An 18,992-nucleotide genomic window follows, 5' to 3' on the forward strand; every position below is an offset into this window, starting at 1 on the left:
AAGATGGCAGAGTATGCGGAGGACTTAGACTTAGAGGTATGTTTCCAAAATGTCGTAGAGCCATATCAGTTTGAACCAGAACACACGGATGAGTTGCAGCGGCTTGAAAAGAGGGAGCCAAAAGGGAGAGAGAGAGAGAAGGAACCCGCCGGCGCCGGCGCAGAACCCAGGGTGAATGGAAACTGGTGGTCAACAACAAACTAACTTACTTGCTATTCTGCTTACCAGTTTATGAGGTAGGACAGCGAGGCAGATAGTTATTTTATTGCGTGGCCCTCTGACAGTCTGTACGCTAACGGCTAACGACGACTAATTTATTTCACTCAGAAATGTTTCTTACCTTGATTCCAGTTTCTGTGGTGGAAAAAACAACAGAGGAGCAGTTTTCTTTAGCGGCCGGCATTTGAAGAAATTAGTATTTTTCACTGGTCTTGAGTAACTGTGAGTCTTCGTCGACGAAATTATTCGACTTTAGTATTTGTGTGTAGCTTCAGAACAATTAGACACAACTTCAGCATTTCTGATACTTGTAACGGCAACTGGAAATAAAACGCACCGTACTGTATGTTCTTCATTTATTTTTGCACCCTGGTACAGCGCAGTTCACCACCACTCTGAACGTGTAACCGTGATCTATCGCAGCTCCTCTATGAATAAAGTCACTTAATAAGCTACGAGTTTTACTAACACTGTGCAACGCGACGCCGCCAAACCAAACACGGAAGGTATGCAGGACGGAGAGGTACATGCAGGGCGTCGTAAGGAAAAAATAGTACCTAAAGAAAACGTATTCTTTAGAATTTAGCAGTAATTCACCATTATCAGTGTGACCTATAATAACGTATAAGAAACTTGTAAGTTCACTGCTCATTTTGAATAGCAGATAAAATGGTCATATTTGTAGTGTAGACATAACGACGTCTGGTTCCTGGAACTACAATGGTGAACAATTTAGCCTCTGTAAATTTCTGTATAAAGGCGCATTTCACAGCAAACCATGATTTTTACGCCTAAACCATTGAATGATTAAGTAAGTAGTAAGTAAGTAAAGTTTATTTATATAGCGCTTTTTACAATAGGTGTTGTCACAAAGCAGCTTTACAAGGAAATCAGCATTACAGAAAGAAATCCGGGTCCAAGCCCCCATGAGCAAGCTGAGGGTGACAGTGGCAAGGAAAAACTCCCTAAGAGAAACAGGAAGAAACCTTGAGAGGAACCAAGACTCGGGAGGGGAACCCATCTTCCTCTGGTCAAAACCGGATAGTAAACATTGTTAGTACAAAAACAGGGAAAACAGGGAAAACAGGTGGAGCAATGATTCATTTGATTAGTTCATGCAGCAGCAGCGGCGGCAGCATCAGTGGGGTCAGGTTGTGAGGGTGAGGTTTGCACGGCGTAGTACAGCATGGAGCTTGATGGTGGTCAAGCCGGTCCAGAGAGCTGGTGAGCAGTGGCACCCAATCAAGGCAGAAGAGGCAGCAGTATCAGACGCACAGGATGGGCAGCTGTTCAACTCGGCAAAGGAAAGAAAGAAAGGAAAAACACACAGAGAGTCAGTTCTGTAATGGGTGATTGATTAATTTGATTAGTTTAAATGATTGATTAGTTCAAATGATTGATTAGTTTACACAACAGCAGCATCAGTAGGGTCGGGATTGTGAGGGTGAGGTTTGCACGGTGTTGTACAGCAAGAAGCTTAATGGTGGTCAAGCCGGTCCAGAGGGCTGGCGAGCAGTGGCACCCGATCAAGGCAGAGAGGCAGCAGCATCAGAATGCACAGGATGGGCAGCTGTTCAACTCGGCAAAGGAAAGAAAGAAAGGAAAGGAAAAACACACAGAGAGTCAGTTCTGTAATGGGTGACTGATCACAGATTAAAGTGTTAGCAGAGCAGCAGAGACTCTGGCAGGTATAGAACTAACAGGGAAAACTAATTACCAAAGGCTTGACTATACAAGTAAGTTTTTAGCCTAGACTTAAAGACTGAGGCTGTGTCTGAGTCCCGAACATTAACAGGAAGATTATTCCAAAGCTGGGGGGCTTTGTATGAGAAAGCTCTCCCCCCTAACATAACTTTATTAATTCTAGGTACTAATAGTAAGCCAGTACCTTGTGATCTAAGTAGGCGTGATGGTTCATAGTGAGAGAGAAGTTCACTCAGGTACTGAGGGGCGAGTCCGTTTAGAGCTTTGTAAGTCAGTAAGAGAATTTTATAATCAATGTGAAATTTAACTAGTAACCAGTGTAAGGTTGATAAAACTGGGCTGATATGGTCAAACTTTAGGGTTCTAGTAAGAACTCTGGCTGCAGCGTTCTGGACTAGCTAAAGCTTGTTAAGGCTTTTGCTGGGACATCCAGCCAGCAGGGCATTACAGTAATCTAGCCTTGAAGTAATAAATGCATGAACTACCTTTTCTGCATCCTGTAGAGATAATGCATTTCTCAATTGCAGGTATCTCAGATGCAGGAAGGCTGTTCTAGTAATATTAGTTATATGTGCGTCGAAGGACAGATCAGGGTCTATAATGACACCAACTGAGAAATTGTTAAGTTTAAGTGTTAAATTAGACAGTTTGTTTCTAGCTGTTTTGGACCAAGAAGTAGAACCTCTGTTTTATCGGAGTTAAGAAGGAGAAAGTTACTCGACATCCAGTCTTTTACGTCTTTTATACAGTCTTCAATCTTGCTAAGTTTAATTTTATCATCCAGTTTGCTTGCTAAGTATAACTGAGTGTCATCGGCATAACAGTGGAAATTTATGCCATGTTTACTGATAATGGTGCCCAGTGGTAGCATATATAATGTGAATAATACAGGTCCTAAAACAGAGCCTTGTGGAACACCATACTTTACTTTTGCGAGGGCAGATGATTCACTGTTTATATTAACAAACTGATAGCGATCAGTGAGGTAGGACCTGAACCAGGAAAGAGCTGTTCCTGTTAGTCCTACAAGATTTTTCTGCCTAATTTTTTCAATTTTTCACTGAAGAAGTACATAAAATCGTTGCTGCTATAGGCTAATGGCATCTGCGGTTCACTAACTGTTTTGTTCTCTGTTAGTTTAGAGATTGTGCTGAATAGTAATCTAGGATTATCCTTATTGTTTTCTATGAGAGAGGAGAGATAGGCTGAGTGTGCTGTAGCGAGTGCTCTTCTATAGTCTATAAGGCTCTCCTTCCAGGCGGACTGGAACACTTCTAGCTTAGTGAGGCGCCATTTACTTTTTAATGGAGCCACACTATCTAGAGTAGATCAAAAATGATCCTCTAAGAGCTTGGTCATAGTATCTAACTCAGTAGGATTAGATGGACAGCTGACAGAAGCTGATAATTGAAGGTTTCTGATAAAGCTACCAGCTGTGGAGGGAGTTATTGTCCGCTTAACACAATAACCTGGTGATGAACGCACATTACTACTGAAGTGAATTTTGTATGAGATTAAGTAATGGTCAGAGACTGCTGTGCTCTGGGGGAGAATGGTTAAGTTATCTATGTTTACACCAAAGGTCAGTATTAAGTCTAGAGTGTGGTTGTGGTAGTGTGTGGGCCCCTTTATGAATTGGGTGAAACCTATGGAGCCTATGATCGATATAAATGCCTTGCCTAGTGCATCTTGAGGATTGTCAAAGTGGATATTAAAATCTCCGACAACTATTATTTTATTTGAAAGTAATTTTGCAAAATCGGTTCCCCTTTAAGACTTATTCATTATTTTGTAATGGCAAACAGAGAACACTTAAGAGAGAATGTCATTTTTAAAATACTAAAAAATGTTTTGACGTGGTCATAATTTTAGTCACTAAGTCATTCGTTTGAGATACTAGTATTTTTTCAATATATTTTAGAAAAAATAAGGTATTATTTAAAAATGTTGACATACTGCTGCCAGAAATAGAGAAGAAAAAATAAGCCAATGTTTTCTCTTGTAGGAATGGGCTTCCATATGTCACACTCTCTGAGCACTTTATTAGGAACATTATAACGTATATCGTAGAGCCACACTTCGCTCACAAAACAGCTTCAGTTCTTCATGGCAAGGATTCCACAAGATGCTGGAAACAGTCCTTTCAGATTCTAGTCCATGTTGACACGACTGCATCATGCAGTTCCTGCAGATTTTTCAGGTGCACCTTTATGCTGCAAATTTCAAAATCTACCACATTCTGCATGTGTTCTATTTGCTCAGATCTGGTGACTGTGAAGACCACTGAACTCATTGTCATGTTCATGAAACCAGTGTGAGATGACTTTTGCTTTGTGACATGGTGCATTATCATGCTGGAAGTAGCCATTAGAATATGGGTAAATTGTGTCCATGAAGGGATGCACATTGTCAGCAACAATGCTTAAATAGACTGTGGCATTCAAGCGATGATTGATTGGTTATAACAGGCCCAAAGTGTGCCAAGAAAACATTCCCCACCCCATTACACCACCTCCACCAGCCTGGACTGTTAACGCAAGTCAGGTTTGGTCCGTGGATTCATGCTGTTGGCACCAAATTCTGACCCTACCATCTGTATCCCTTAGCAGAAACTGAGATTCAGACCAGGCTGTGTTTTTCCAGTGTTCAGCTGTCCAGTTTTGGTGAGCCTGTGTCCACTGCAGCCTCAGCTTTCTGTCCTGCTGTTGTAGCCCATCTGACTCAAAGTTTGGCATATTGTGCATTCAGAGATGATTTGCTAATCACCACAATTACCATTGCCCTGTTGGCTTGAACTAGCCTGGCCATTCTCTGTTGACCTCTCTCATCAACAAAGCATTCTTGTTCAGAACTGCCACTCACTAGATGTTTTTTCTTTATTGCACTATTGCTAGTAAACCTTAGAGACTGTTGTGTGTGAAAATCCCAGGAGATCAGCAGAAAGAAACATTCAAACCATAATGTCTGGCACCAACAATCATGCCAGTGTCAAAATCACTGAGATCACATTTTTTCTCTATTCTGATGGTTGATGTAAACATTACGTGAAGCTACTGGCCTGTATCTGCATGATTTTATGCACTGCACTGCCACCACATGATTGGCTGATTAAATAATTGCACGAATGAGTAGGTGTACAGGTGTTCCTCAAAGTGCTCAGTGAGTGTATGTACAATCAAATGTTCTTGTTGTAAAACAGACAAAATATTTGCTCAATTAATTCTAATAAGTTTATTTAATTACATGGAACTAATACAAAATGATCAGTAAAAAGCCTAAACAGGGCTTTTGCATAGAAGAAAAGGTGTTTTGAAAAATAGCCAAAGTGAAATGGCACAGAAGTTAGATTAACCAATCAATAAAGCTCAGTAGAAAAATAATGCGGCACTCACACCAAGCTGTTGTTTGTAATGCGTAGAAAAAGTTCTTAAACACTGTTATTTCTCAATGTCATAACGTGCCGTAATGTTTCATTTCAAACACATATGGCCTTTCATGGACACATGATCAGTACTTCATTAGCAGCAGGCTTTTCCAGAGCAGTTTGGAACCAACTACAGCTGCTATCTGTTCCAACACGCTTAGAAATGTCTAAGATATCATGGCAAAATTTAAATAAAGTTCAATGTAGTGTCTACAATGGTGCATACAAAAATCATATTTGAAGAATCAGTCATTAAGAACAAAGTCAATGACTATACATTATCATTGAGTTTTGTGACACACTTTCCTTTATTTAAAAAATAGTAGGATTTAAAGAATGAAATTTAGTGCACCACCTAATATAGATATTTATAGTGCTTTACATGTAGCCAAAAAAACTCCACAGGACAAAGCTGGGTTGACAAGATATTAGAACTGCCACCCACCATGACACTACATCAAACACATCACTCAAGAGAGTACGTTTCCACAGCTCGTATATGCAGGTTAGTGCTGGGGTTAGGACTGTAGTACAAAAATACAGATAAAGGTGGTAGATATTAGTTGCTTTCCAAATCCCTTCTTTCCATACCAAATCAGTTACTTTCGGGACAGTGTTTCAAAGAAAGAATGGAATACTTGGATAAGTTATTTCATGATTACTCAGATCTATGGATAAAATGCTTCCCTGCAACAGTGTCAAAATATGAATACAGTACCAACAAATAGCAACATGTACAGAACTGAGTTACACTCTTGAATTGAAAAATACAAATGCAAAAAAAAAGCTAATAAACAAACAAAAGATATTAGATAACAACAAATGGGTACAAAACTTGTTTCAATGGCAATTAAGAAAATGACTTACCAAAATATACATTTAGACAACACAAACATTCTACATGGTATGTGAATTCTGACATGTTTACGTTGGGCCGGTAATGATCAGTTCAGACAGGGTGAACTGAAAATGTATAGAGCTTAGCGTGGGGCGATGCATTAACATATATAGATCAGCTCAGCAAAGAACAAACCATATCACACATTAAGAACTGCCTTAGTTCAATAATATTTGGATTAAGATTGTGAATAAGATTAGAATGTGTAGCATGAATCTGCCCACCATAAATTTGTTCCACTGCGAAGACCAAACAACAAATTCTGCTGATCTGATAATAAGGCAGTCAGATCAGAGCCTTTTCAAAATGAAAAGTTCTGTTATGCTAACTCTCGTCACATGTTGCTGAGCTGACCTTTAAAGAAAGCCAATACAGGAAGTGAAATAAAACAATAAAATAAGTAAAACAGCCTGTGGAATAAAAACAGACAAAAATGACGACCAATATACAAAATAAAAAGAATAAGAATGCAACAATTAGATTATGTAACCCTTGTAACAGGCATTTTGTTGTCCGCCCACCTGTGCAGTTAGATATTACAGACAACCTTTCTAATACTTGAGAGCAACACTTGAGGTTATGAAAAATATGCACTTATTTCACATCTGCTGGGTGTATTTGAGATGATATGAAGCAAGAACCACCTAATTTGAGATTGAATAAATGCAGTGTGAAACAAAAACAGATACAATTATGCAGAAAATGAAAACCTCCTATGGTAAACAATGCTGTCAGCAGATTTATATTATTTTTCAGTTTTGCTGTTGGTAATTTCTGTGATTTCTTCCAAAATCCATTCACGCCAACAATACAACGGCAGCTTAATATGCGTTTATAAGACGACGGCCCTGCAAGGGACAGCGGGTTAAGCATTACACAATTGGGTGGAAAACCGAGGGTTACAGCAGATGTTTTTTTTAAGAAATTACCCAATTCTTGCACAAATCAAGATTATGAGAGCAGGGGACAGCACTGTTCCTCTATTTAAAGGATATTAAAATGTACTGTAATTATGCAGCAAAACCACAAAGTAACCCCGCATCACCTGTATCACCAGTTTCCACTGTTTTGCTTTAGTAGTTTTGCTTGATGGAACAATTTTTCCATGCAAAAAAAAAGAATAACAAAAAAGAAGACAATGAAAAAAAAAAACATATTTATTTACCCACTGTGTTCAGTCACTGCTTGTCTATAATAGTATGCTTGTTGCCCTTCAGCTCCACACCAGTTCCAAACATTCCCCAGCATTCAGACATCCCCAGGTGTTAGCAAGCAAAGGGTTATTGTGGTAGAGTCTGCAGTGTTTCTTAGCTGTTAATCTTTCTCTTCACGTCTTCTCACTCTTAAGAACCTCAACGACGTCTCTCATAGCAGCAATGCACAGTGACAGCGTTCTTACGCTCATCCAAAGCAGAATACAACTCTTCTCCAATTCTCTGTGTATCTAGGATGAAAATCTGAACTGCTGACCACCTCTGGTCCCTGATTGTTTAAAACCAATTTCCCCAACTACAGTAAACAGCAAAAAAAAAACTGTCTCAGTCAATACCTGATTGGACGTGTGGTGTAACATCAGCACAGCACACGCTAATCCCCAGCCTAACACCTGGGGAGAAGGTCACGGCTGTCCGAGTGCCAGGTTTGATATGAGACAGCATGATGACCCCTCCCTCTCGCTCTCGCCAGGATGTCTGACAGCAATTGCAGCCAGGACAAAGTAATTCGTGTTCTACAGCATGCAATTAAACCCCACAAAACTTTGAGCTGGTAAAAGGCCTTTCACTCTAAGGCCTCGTTTGCCATCATCTCGGAAAAGCATTGCCTTTGATCTGGATCCTTCCACTCCCCTCTGAGCTGGAGGCAGGGAGAGATGACAGAAGGGACACCAGGACACCAGGATCTGAACTAGAGGTACAGATTCAAAATCAGCTCACCTAACAGGAATGTCAGTTGAAAATGCAAACTGCCGTAACCTCTGTGGCACATTCGAGCCTTCATGCAAGAAAAATAATGAAAAGATGAATCAAGTGAACAGAAACACTGGCTGATCAGCTGAGATGCGCAGAAACAAAGAATGCAGACTCTAACACTCAGACAATCAATGATGCTGGAGCCGTCTGGAGCCAAGCTCTGGCTTAATGTCTGGAAGCTCTTTTTGTGGAGGAGACTGCTTTAACTTCAGTGTCTCTGTTCACGAGTTTACTGTTGACTCCCATAAGGACATTTTGGTATCAGTCAAAAATGCACCTCTTGCCACAGATTTCAATGATAGCAATGCATTAATATACTGAGTTCCTAATATAAATGCTCAAAATCATACTGCTCTATTGCCTCACAGAACACACACACATTTTCTAAGCCGCTTATCCTTCTGGGTCGCGGGGGGGAGCTGGAGCCTATCCCAGCGGTCAATGGGTGAAAGGCAGGAAACAACCTAGACAGGTAGGGCAGGGCAGACAGACAGACAGACAGACACACACACACTCACTTCTAGGGGCATTTACCATGTCCAGTTGGACTGACTGCATGTCTTTGGACTGTGGGAGGAAACCCACACAGACAAGGGGAGAACATGCACACCACACAGAAAGGACCCTTCTTGAGCTGAGACGACAGCGCTACCCACTGTGCCACTGTGCTCAGTGGGTAGCGCTGAGCACGGTGTTCCTCACAGAACATGTAACCATGTGTCAGCCAAACAGAGAGAGTCTTGTTGATGTTGAGGAGAAACTAATCACTATCAGCTCACATTAAGAGCTGTACAATCCAATTTTAAAGATCTATGACAGCTCACAGGGATTCCTTCTGTGAAGAAGAACATTCACAGTAGAACATCAAGTTCTTCACTTTCAACCATCCATGGATTTCCTGTATATATCAATCAGTCACATGGGAGGAAACACCAACCTCTGCCCACTAAGGGTTGGCATGACTGTTCTTCCAGATGTCTGTGAGAAGTATTTTGTTTGTTACTGTTAGCTTGCTAACAGGGGTTGGTTATTGTGGCAAATCTTATCCTGCAGATCAAGGTGTGAGATTTGCACTGCAGAAGAGTTTTGTAGTACTTCACCAAGTTTTGGAAGTACTCAGACTGTCTCTTGTTAACAGTCTTCTATGTCTTGTGCACTAAAATCACCAGAGCTCTCAGAAACTCACCCCTTACTTTAAACTGTTTTCCATGCACTACCCAATGGGAAATTACTGTTCTTTCAAGCTAAATGCTGGTAGCAAGCAGATGCATCTGTTTACCAATAAGCCTTTCAGAGTGAGATACAGGCCTAGTCGCTCAACTAGGAAACATTCCCATGGCATTCAATTTTTAACATTGTTCTTAAATTGTGTTTGAAAGTGTACGTAGCAAGTGAACGAGGTACGTTTTCCGTTGGTACCCCAAGTTTGTTTTCGTTGTACATATTACGCTAAGCGGTCTGTGACTGGATGTTTGGCATGTTTGGCATTCTCAAAACCTACCTGGTCTCAAAACTGTTCTCTCCTCCAGCTTGTTCACTGCAGTTTTTTTAAATAACTGACTTGTCCACAGCGCTGCCCAGTGGATTCAGTCTATGCAACCCCTACTGCCCACAAACATACAACAAATCAGCAATGCATGTCAAAGCCTTTTTGACAGATACCATGTCCTTGTGAAACTGCCCTTAGGGAGGTAGCATGGCACACATGGTGTACCCCAGGGGTGTCCAGCTTCAGTCTAGCTTAAACTAAACAACTCACCAGATCACCAAACCGTACTCTCCATAATCAGAACTGGACACTCCCTGATTTACTCTTTAGCCTCTCTTCAAAACCTCAGCTTGCTCCACATGCTTTCTGTCCATTACTGCCACAACAGGACTCTGAAACTGTTCATCACTGGCTCTAAAACACACTGTATATGGAAGTATTGTTACTGAGCATATTGTGTTTATCTGAATTTAGACAGGGAAATATGACGTTACTTATTTGACTGATATTGTTTGAGTTCTATGCAAAGCAGGGTGATCAAACATACTGAAAAATGGCTTGAAATATCCACAGCTGTCTATCCTTCTTTATCTTAACATCAGTCTCATTTCTTGCTTGAAATTTCCAACCCGTTGGCATCCCTTCTCAAACCGCCCATCACAAATCTGAACATATGAGCACAGACAGATTTCAGTTAGAGCAAGTTAGAACTGTCTGACCCTGTACTACAACCCACAGACCTACTCAGCTTTCTCCTGACTCAGGACAACCTTCAGAGGTGTGTTAAGATGAAAATTAAAATACTAGGGGCAAAAACAAACAAACAAACAAACAAACAGCCTTAAATGACAAAGGTTTCCACCGAGTAGAAAACTGCAGCATGCTAAGATGGAACCTTTTGTCATTTTCATTGTTGAGGGGATTTTAACATTTGAACAACACTTAAAATGCACCCCACCCAGAGGATGGCATGGCTATCAGTCTTCTATGTCTTGTCCTTGCTTTGCAGGGTGGGAATTATGCATTAGTAAAGCAATGCAGTTTTATTGTCAAAATATTCTCCTTTCCTGCAAACGTTAGTTAGTCCAAGCGTAGAAAATAAAGGTTCTAAAGGAGCTGAAGAGGGAGACAACCACCCCAGAGTTTTCAAACCAAACAGTCTGAACTCCTCTTCCTCTCTGTCCCTCTTTCTCTTTGGCAGATGAGTGGTGTCGGGAAAGAAGAGAAGAGAAGGGACGCATGGCTGATGTCTGTACAGAGTGGTTGGGGAAGAACAGGGAATAAGGTTAGGACTTGGCCAATGGTGGTATGTAGGGGATTTAGAGGGGCCTCCAAATTCAGTCCCATAATAATGCAGTGGAACGCCCCTCTGTACTTCAGCCCAGCTAGGCATCATACTTCTTCCCTGTTCTGTGGATCTGATGGAACAGTGTCATGGAGAAGGCCATGCCCAGGAGCTGTGAAACAACACAGAGAAATTCAGGATGAGTAATACGAATAAAACCTTTAACTGGTATAGAATCTTCACATTTTATGGAAGTTCTTTAGACTTATTCCTAAAAATAATTCTTTGAAGAACCAACAATTGAAATGTTTTTAGGGAACCAAAAGCAGTTCTTCTATGGTATCTCTCTACAGAACCCTTGTTGACATCTTTACTTTTAAGAGTGTACCATTTTGGGTTTTGGAAACGGTTTAGGTTTTCTCATGAGGGTGGTGATATGCAGAATATGCTGCTTGAAAACTAGCTCTGCTACAAGTTTAATAAAAATGGTAGATAAACACAGCACTGAAACACAGGTTTAAAAACATTCCTTATCTCACTCAGACCAGAGGAAATTGGCCTTGCTTCACGTTGGTGGTTTGAGGGCAAGGCGAGCTATTTCCGCATCCCCAGATGAAGTAATGTGTGGTGCATAGAAACATTATGTCAATGAGGTAAATTGAGATGCACTGTAAATATGCGTTCTCTTTGAAGTTTCCATTTCAGGCCGACCTGGATACCCACATCAAACAGAGTCTGCAGTCTGCCTCCAGTAGCCATTATCTTAAAGGGGGCAGAGCAGGGTCTGAGTTTTCATTGCATGAATAGGATGTAGGCTTTGTGTGTCTTGGGGATTATTTTGTATGCATTTGATCAAAATTCCAACACTGACATTCAGTGCCACAGATATGACCAGTCCTGCCGTCCACAGTGCTGTGCAGAAGTCAGTGACCACTTTCTTCATTTTTTTTTTTTAAATTTACAGTCAAAACAGCCTTTAAGTTACTCATTTTTCTGAAGTGATTAGAGAATCCACTTGTATGACGAAGGGGAAGTCAAGTGAAAAAACAGGAGATTCCAAAAGTAGATTTTAAAACTACTGAAAGATAAAGAGAAAATGGAACTCCTATCAACTGTGAGATCACCATCAGATAAACAGTACTTATAGTTTTCATCTTTGAGAGAGGAGAAAATCAAGCTCCACTCTTGCTTCAGATCTGAAAATAAAACACAAGTGTTTCTGTCCATCCTTCCACTGTGAGAAGAAAACTCAGTGCTATAGCTCTGAAAGGATGTGTAGCTGCCAAGAAGCTAATTCTTAGAAAAGGAAATGGACAAAACAATAACAAAACAAAAAAAGAAGCTGCTGGTGTTCGGAGAATAATGGACTAGAAACCACAGAGCCCAGACCTCAACATCACTGAATGTGTTTGAGAATGCCTGGACTATGAGAGGCAGAAAATGCAACCAACGTCTTAGACTGAACTTTGGACTTATGAAAAAATATCAAGCCTTCTGAAAAGAATGCTATTTTTTGTTAAATGTGTTTTCTGCTTTTTTCTGATGCTAAAAAATAATTTACATTTTTTTTCTGAAGTTTTGACTGAAAATTATACAATGAAGGTCTCTGACTTTTGCACGGTGCTATATAACTCCAGGAGCTCTGACTGGCCTTTGCTTCCATAAAAATAGAGAAACAGTGAAATATGCTCATTCTCAATTGAGGCCACTCTAATATTCCTCTGTAACAGAGATTTTTTTGAAGACTATGTACACTGAATATTTTTGGGGAACAGGAGTTCACTCATTCTACTCAACCCAGAGCAGTGAAATGCTGTCTAGTAAAGTACTACCGAGATGTCAAAAAGTTGAGTTTCCTAGAGTGCCAGTTTGTAGTGCCTGCTAAGATGTTGTTACAGAGTCTCTGGCATGTAATGCTCTCTGAAGTGAAGGATTTAGGCAGATGTATGCCTAACAGCAGCGCACAGAGACGCAACTAAGGCTCAGCACCTCCTGTGACTCCCATCACCTCCTACACTATTAGCTTTTAATGAGAGCTTCCAAACGACACACACACACAGAGACACATACACATGTGCACCAGCTGATGCCCCCATAGCATGGATATGAAAACCTGTCCAAGACTATCCACACTCTGGAGACACACACAGGCACACGGTCTGTTTTCAGCTGACTGTGCTTACTGCTGCTCAAACAGACGTCAATATTTCAGCACAGCAGGGTTAGACAGCGGGCACCAAGCAAAGCTCATTACCTCCAACCCGCACATGCAGGAACGGAGGCCAACACACACGCACACACACACAAATATTACCTGGACAACCAAGATGCACATGCCAATAGTGCCGAGCAGGTGCTTGTTATCGTCCAGCCACTCCTCCACCTTCTCAAAGCAACCCTGCAGAAAAATTAACAAACATAATATTTACTTTTGGAATAAACACATAATTGCCCTGTCCATGCTCCGTCTGCAAATGCATTCTTTCATAGCAGCTGTTGCCAGGTTGGAGAAGCTTTACAGAACACTGGCAAAAAAAATCCCATTAAACATAATGAGAAACTGTATCGCACAACTGAGTTTTGGCCAAATTATCAAAAATTACAGTGCATTATTAACCCCTTAAAATCCTGGCTTTATCAATTCCTACAGCATATTTAAAATGAAATAATAAGAAAATATTTGTTATGTAGAAAAACTTGAATAAGTCAGATGTTGATACATAGTTTCACTGGATGATTTTCAACAGGGACTGATCCTAAAATAAGCCTGACAAAAAAGATTAAATGAATAAATAAATTAAATGCGATGCGAGTTGGCTTCCAAAGTTCACCTAAAAGAGCATTTAGTTTAATTCCGGCAATGTTTGAAGTATACTTCCAAGGCTTATTATTCAGTAAATACATGGCTGAGTAACTCTTACCTTATGGAACTGTGTATTAAAGGTTTGGACCCGCCTGGTCATTTCAGGGGTTTAATGTCAAATGATCGGCTCTTTATTTTATATATACGACAAGTTACATTGTTATAATAAAACAGATATACTTTATTTACTTTATATACTTTGTTTTTTTCATCACATATTCTTACATTATTCCTATTTGTTGCTTTCAACTGCATTGTTTTGATTAGCTACAACAACATAGGTCAGCTTGGTAATGTAGCATTTTAAATTGAAAACTCAACATTGTGTGCTGACTAAGCAAAGTGTGGTACAGTTTCGTATTAGACTGAATGCGATTTTTGCTAATAACATTCTGTATAGCTTGTCCAACCTTTCAGCAGTTACTACAAAAGCACAAGTTTGTGGGTGTTCTATGGATAAGAGTCTTAAAACATACTCCGTATAGAAAAGCACACACACAAAGCTGAAAATGAGCAGACCGAGCAGCTCCAACAAAAAGGAAATGATGCTAGAATAACAGAAAATGTGAACTTGATTAGACAACCTTGTCATAGCTTTGTAACTCAACTAGTGATTATTTAAAGTCTTTAACTCAAAGAAAACTGACCAAACATACCATGACACTCCTTATATTATCATCAATGAAAACATGTACGATTGTATGCAAAAGTTTTGGCACCCTGGCCAAATTACATGTTGTGTATTTCTAAGTGAAAATAAGTTAACACATCCTCTGCAGAGAACACATTAAACTGAATTTAACATATTTTCCATGTAAATTCGTAACCTTATTATTCACTTAGAAAATCAACTAAACGTGCAATTGTACTGGAGGTGTCCAAACTTTTGCACACACGTGTGGTAAATACACATTTCCGCTTTGGCTCTGTATGAGCTCCTATAGCACATGTGTATATGAGAGTTGAATAATTTAAGTCCCAGCCTGAGAGCTCAGAGTATGAAGAGGCTGCTGAATGAGCTCTATAGACTCCTTTCCATCTGATCTGACTGTGAGTAACTGGCGACAGACCACCGCAGCTGAGATACAACATGAATACGAAATGAGTGTGAGATATGAAATACTGACTCGTGATGGACAGAGACAAACAATAGCCAAGGAAAATACAGCTTTCACTCAGATGGTTCACTCACACTAGATACAGTGTGCACAGTTCATTGTCAGAGCAGTCAAGTCCCAGCAGAGACAGTGTATGGTATCCTGAAATATCTCCAAGCACACACACACAAACATTGCTGTTTCTGTCTATAGAGGAAGGCATTAAAAAGCAGTTAGCGTTCAGAGCCTCTCCAACTTGAAAGGGGAGTTTTCCAAATCTCTGCTTGTCACTCATTTCATTCATTAATAAGAAATGCTCAAGGCCAGGAAAAAGTGAAATAAACTGAATTTATTCTTACTTCTTGCCCTTTCTATGACCATAACACTTGCTAAGGTGTAAGTGTTGAGGAATGAATAAATCACATATGGCACATACACACACTGCAGGCTTTGGAACTAGTCATTAAACCAACACTAATGTTTCATCTAAATGAGACAAAAATTTAAATTCAGCACCACATTTCTCCACTGGTCTGCTGGTGCCTTCATCCTATCTTAACCCATTCCATTCCTATGTCTGCTTTTTCAAACAGGATGAAAAATCAAAAAGCTACCGTTGATCCTCTGGAGAAAAGCTGGGAAAACATCAGCTGAACTGTAATCTCACAGTACAGAATCTCTGCAATCTTAAACATAGTACCTGATTAGGATTCTGGGAGCAACCTGCTTCAACAGTGGATCACAAACCATCATCAGAACTCCACTCTAAATCCTTCTCTTTCTGCTAAATGCAAACAAACTTTGGGACATCATTCATGCATTGAGTAGAGTAAGGCTCCTTCATCCTTTATGTACATAGCATTCACTCCAGATTTCTTCACAGAGCTTTAGACATCCATTGCACTTTGAACGTAATCTGTCTTCTGTCTCATATGATGGGTATCCATCACAAGGCCCGCCTTGTTTGAGTTGAAGTATTTGTCTCATAGGCATAAGTTTGAACCCTGGCCATATGACATGTTTTGTTGATTTTCTATGTGATTTTCTACACTTAAATATGGCGTTTTTCTTCTGTTTTTATTGCACAATGTATCTGCTTCATTTAACATATAAAAATCAACTACTGCACTGTTAACATGTTATATTTTTCCCCAATATATTCAATTCATCAAACACTAACCGTGCATTAAAATGTGCAGATGTGTGTTCTCGATAGAGGATGTGTTATTATTATTAACTTATTTTCACTTAGAAAGTAAAAAAAAAAAGTCATTTGACCAGGCGTACCCAAACCTTTGCTGTACAAAGAGTACCTCCTGCATCTGGAAGTGACTAAGCTTAGATGTCCTCAGACTTTTTTGCACTAGCAAAGACACGTTTTCCAAATAAACACATCTGTATATTGCTCTGGATAACAGCATCTACCAAATGCTCTAAATGTAAATGTGTTCTTCTGACGCCTCCTGATACCATTAATGAACAGACAGATTTTCCAACTTATTTGTTCCTGCTGTTCATGAAAAAGTAAGAAAACCATGTACTGATACAATCTCTGATTTAATAGACCATCTAGTTTCCAGCGTGATCATCCTACTGAAACCAATTAAGAATGTTTTTCCCCAAAATATAAAGCTGTTCTGTGCAGCACAACAAATAACCCATGTTTTGTGCCGACATTAGCACTACTGCCCTGCAGTTGCGTCCACTCACCCGCTTCCAGAACTCATTGGTGACATTACGGCCGCAGTCCTGATAATGCTCCTGACAGCAGCGGTCCGGTACCACCTTCTCCTTTAGAGCCTCATGCCAGTCTGTGTAACCTGTCACACCACAGCACTTCCACTACACCATGCAGAGAGAGGAGACACAGGAGAAGTCAACATAAAACAGCAGAAGAGAGAGAGAGAGAGAGAGGGAGAGAGAGAAGAAAGGAAGTAAGAAGACCACAGGAAGCCTGCAGTCCAACACTACTTCTATAGACTCACTGTGAGACTTCTGAAGTACATTTTGATGGCTAGCCAGGGTCATTCATTTTCTATAAAAAAATCTAAAGTAATGGCTTTTGTAATTCAAGCATACAATTTCTCACTTGCAAGTGCTTTGGCCTCAAAATCTACTTCAGGCTTGTATATCAAAGTCAAAAGAAAAAATGTATAAAGTATAAAAGTAGCATGTGATTTAAGGATGCACCGATATAGAATTTGTGGACTGATAACGATATCTGATTATCAACTTGCTGTGACTGATACTGATAAAATACTATAATATATGAAATGTGTGACAGATTAAAAAAGATTACTCATTAATTTCATGTAGCCATGAAATAGCAAAATCAGACATGACAATTATTGCAAATACTTACATTGTTTCATTTAAATATTTTAACATGCTTATCCAGGGCCATGGTAAGTGGATGTAACTCTAGAAGTCTTGACAAAGGACTCTTATTGGTATGGCAGTGGAGTTTCAGCCTTGACAGGGACTTTTGAACAGAAGGGGGTGTTTGTTATCCACTATGCTATCCATGTGATCCAGTAAAGAGAATAAATGGCCAACACTGGTGTCTACACATGCGTCAGTGTGCATGTGAGCTAACTTAGTGGTTGCAATTATCAGCTGTGACTGATATTGGGCTGACAATAATAATTAAATAATACAGCAAATAATATATCAGCCACAAATATATAGTGTACGTCAATATGATTTGGTTGGAGAGATGATGCATTACTGAAGTGTATACGCACCTCAGCTTGGATGATGTTCCAAGCGTTCCTCAGGCCAATGTTGTTGTCCGAGTAGTAGAGGGCAAGGCCATCTTTCAGGTCCTTCTTGGCATTTTCACTGACCTGAGAAAAGCAGCAGTAAGGCCTGAATTAAACCAACCACCCATGTATCAACAATTAGCACTAAAGAGAAAAGATCTCTGACAGACAGATTTGACATATGAACTTTTAGAAAGATATATAAACCCTTGCGGTGAAATACTTTGGCATCCTCACTCTAATGCATCTCGGTAAGCTGGATCCCCTCTTGACCGCTATATCAAATGAATGTCATTAGCCAAGCAAGTGATGGATTGGCTCAGCAAGCACGTAGCTCTAAAGTAGGGCACAAGTGCTGGGGAGGATATAGACAGGGAATGTATGATTATCTTCATATGTTTTTCCTCTGGCATTGGTATCGTTTTCCACTTCACTGTGACATGACATGATCGGGGGAGATAAATATTTCATCAGAAGTCCTAATGAGATGTGCAGGCGTACATTAGCTGCTTGATGGTTGCTGCCTCACAGCTATAAAACTACCATGGAGGATGGAAGGCACTTAGCTTAAAGATGGGGGGTGATTACAGTAGGAAATGGCAGTGTAAAAATGTTGGCCTTGCTAGAGTTATTTCAGGGGAAGTGGCATAGCTTAAAATTAATGTCTTTAGAAGATTCTTTTCGAGATAGACTCCTGGACTAAGCAGTGAATTAGATATGCCATCAGCTTTAATCTGTTCTTACATCTTTAACATCTCCATTAATCACAGGCATTAAAAATGCTTAGTTTTGGTATGAAAAAACAATCCGAAATCTTAATTAAAAGAAGTCAAAGTGTAGTATTTGAATTAAAAGCAGTTATAGTGCTCATAGTACATAATGAGGCCTTCATTAAAGGAGCTCATATCACAGAAAACAGACTTTGCTTTTTATGTTCATAAACATGAACGCTCTTCGTTCATAAAACCATCCAAAGGTTATAAGTAGATCTCAGAGGGAAATATAAAAAGCAGAAAAATGTATGATATGGACCATTTAAAAGTACTTCAGACAATGATGGAGCTAACAATGATAGTGAAGACTAATGATAAAAGACATCTGTCTGTCTGAGAGGAGGAACTATGCTCATTAGGACGGCCGATATTTTGGTGTTTGTGTGCTGTGTATGGGCTCCCCTGAACCCTGCAGGCTCCATCAAATCTGCTTTAGCGCACAGGAGAGAGAAAAATGAGAGGAGGAGATGCATCATCAATCTCTAGCACAGAAGCACCTCAAAACCTC

At 39.9% G+C, this 18,992-nt stretch overlaps 1 protein-coding gene across 5 annotated transcripts in view; it reads right to left on the reverse strand.

Annotated features, from left to right (window-relative positions):
* Window positions 1–5,139: 5,139 nt before the first annotated feature.
* tspan9a (tetraspanin 9a) overlaps window positions 5,140–18,992 on the reverse strand; it is a 245,634-nt gene continuing 231,781 nt past the window's right edge. For all 5 annotated transcript variants that reach the window (XM_036584981.1, XM_036584983.1, XM_036584982.1 and 2 more), the window contains 4 exons: window positions 17,694–17,795; window positions 16,660–16,791; window positions 13,304–13,387; window positions 5,140–11,161 (listed from right to left, as the gene is read on the reverse strand). In XM_036584981.1, coding sequence (XP_036440874.1) covers window positions 11,090–11,161; window positions 13,304–13,387; window positions 16,660–16,791; window positions 17,694–17,795 — 390 coding nt within the window. In that variant the 3' untranslated portion in view covers window positions 5,140–11,089. The remainder of the gene's footprint in view (window positions 11,162–13,303; window positions 13,388–16,659; window positions 16,792–17,693; window positions 17,796–18,992) is intronic.

This window comes from Colossoma macropomum, unplaced genomic scaffold (assembly GCF_904425465.1).
Source record: "Colossoma macropomum unplaced genomic scaffold, Colossoma_macropomum, whole genome shotgun sequence".
In the NCBI taxonomy this organism is placed as follows: Eukaryota; Metazoa; Chordata; class Actinopteri; order Characiformes; family Serrasalmidae; genus Colossoma; species Colossoma macropomum.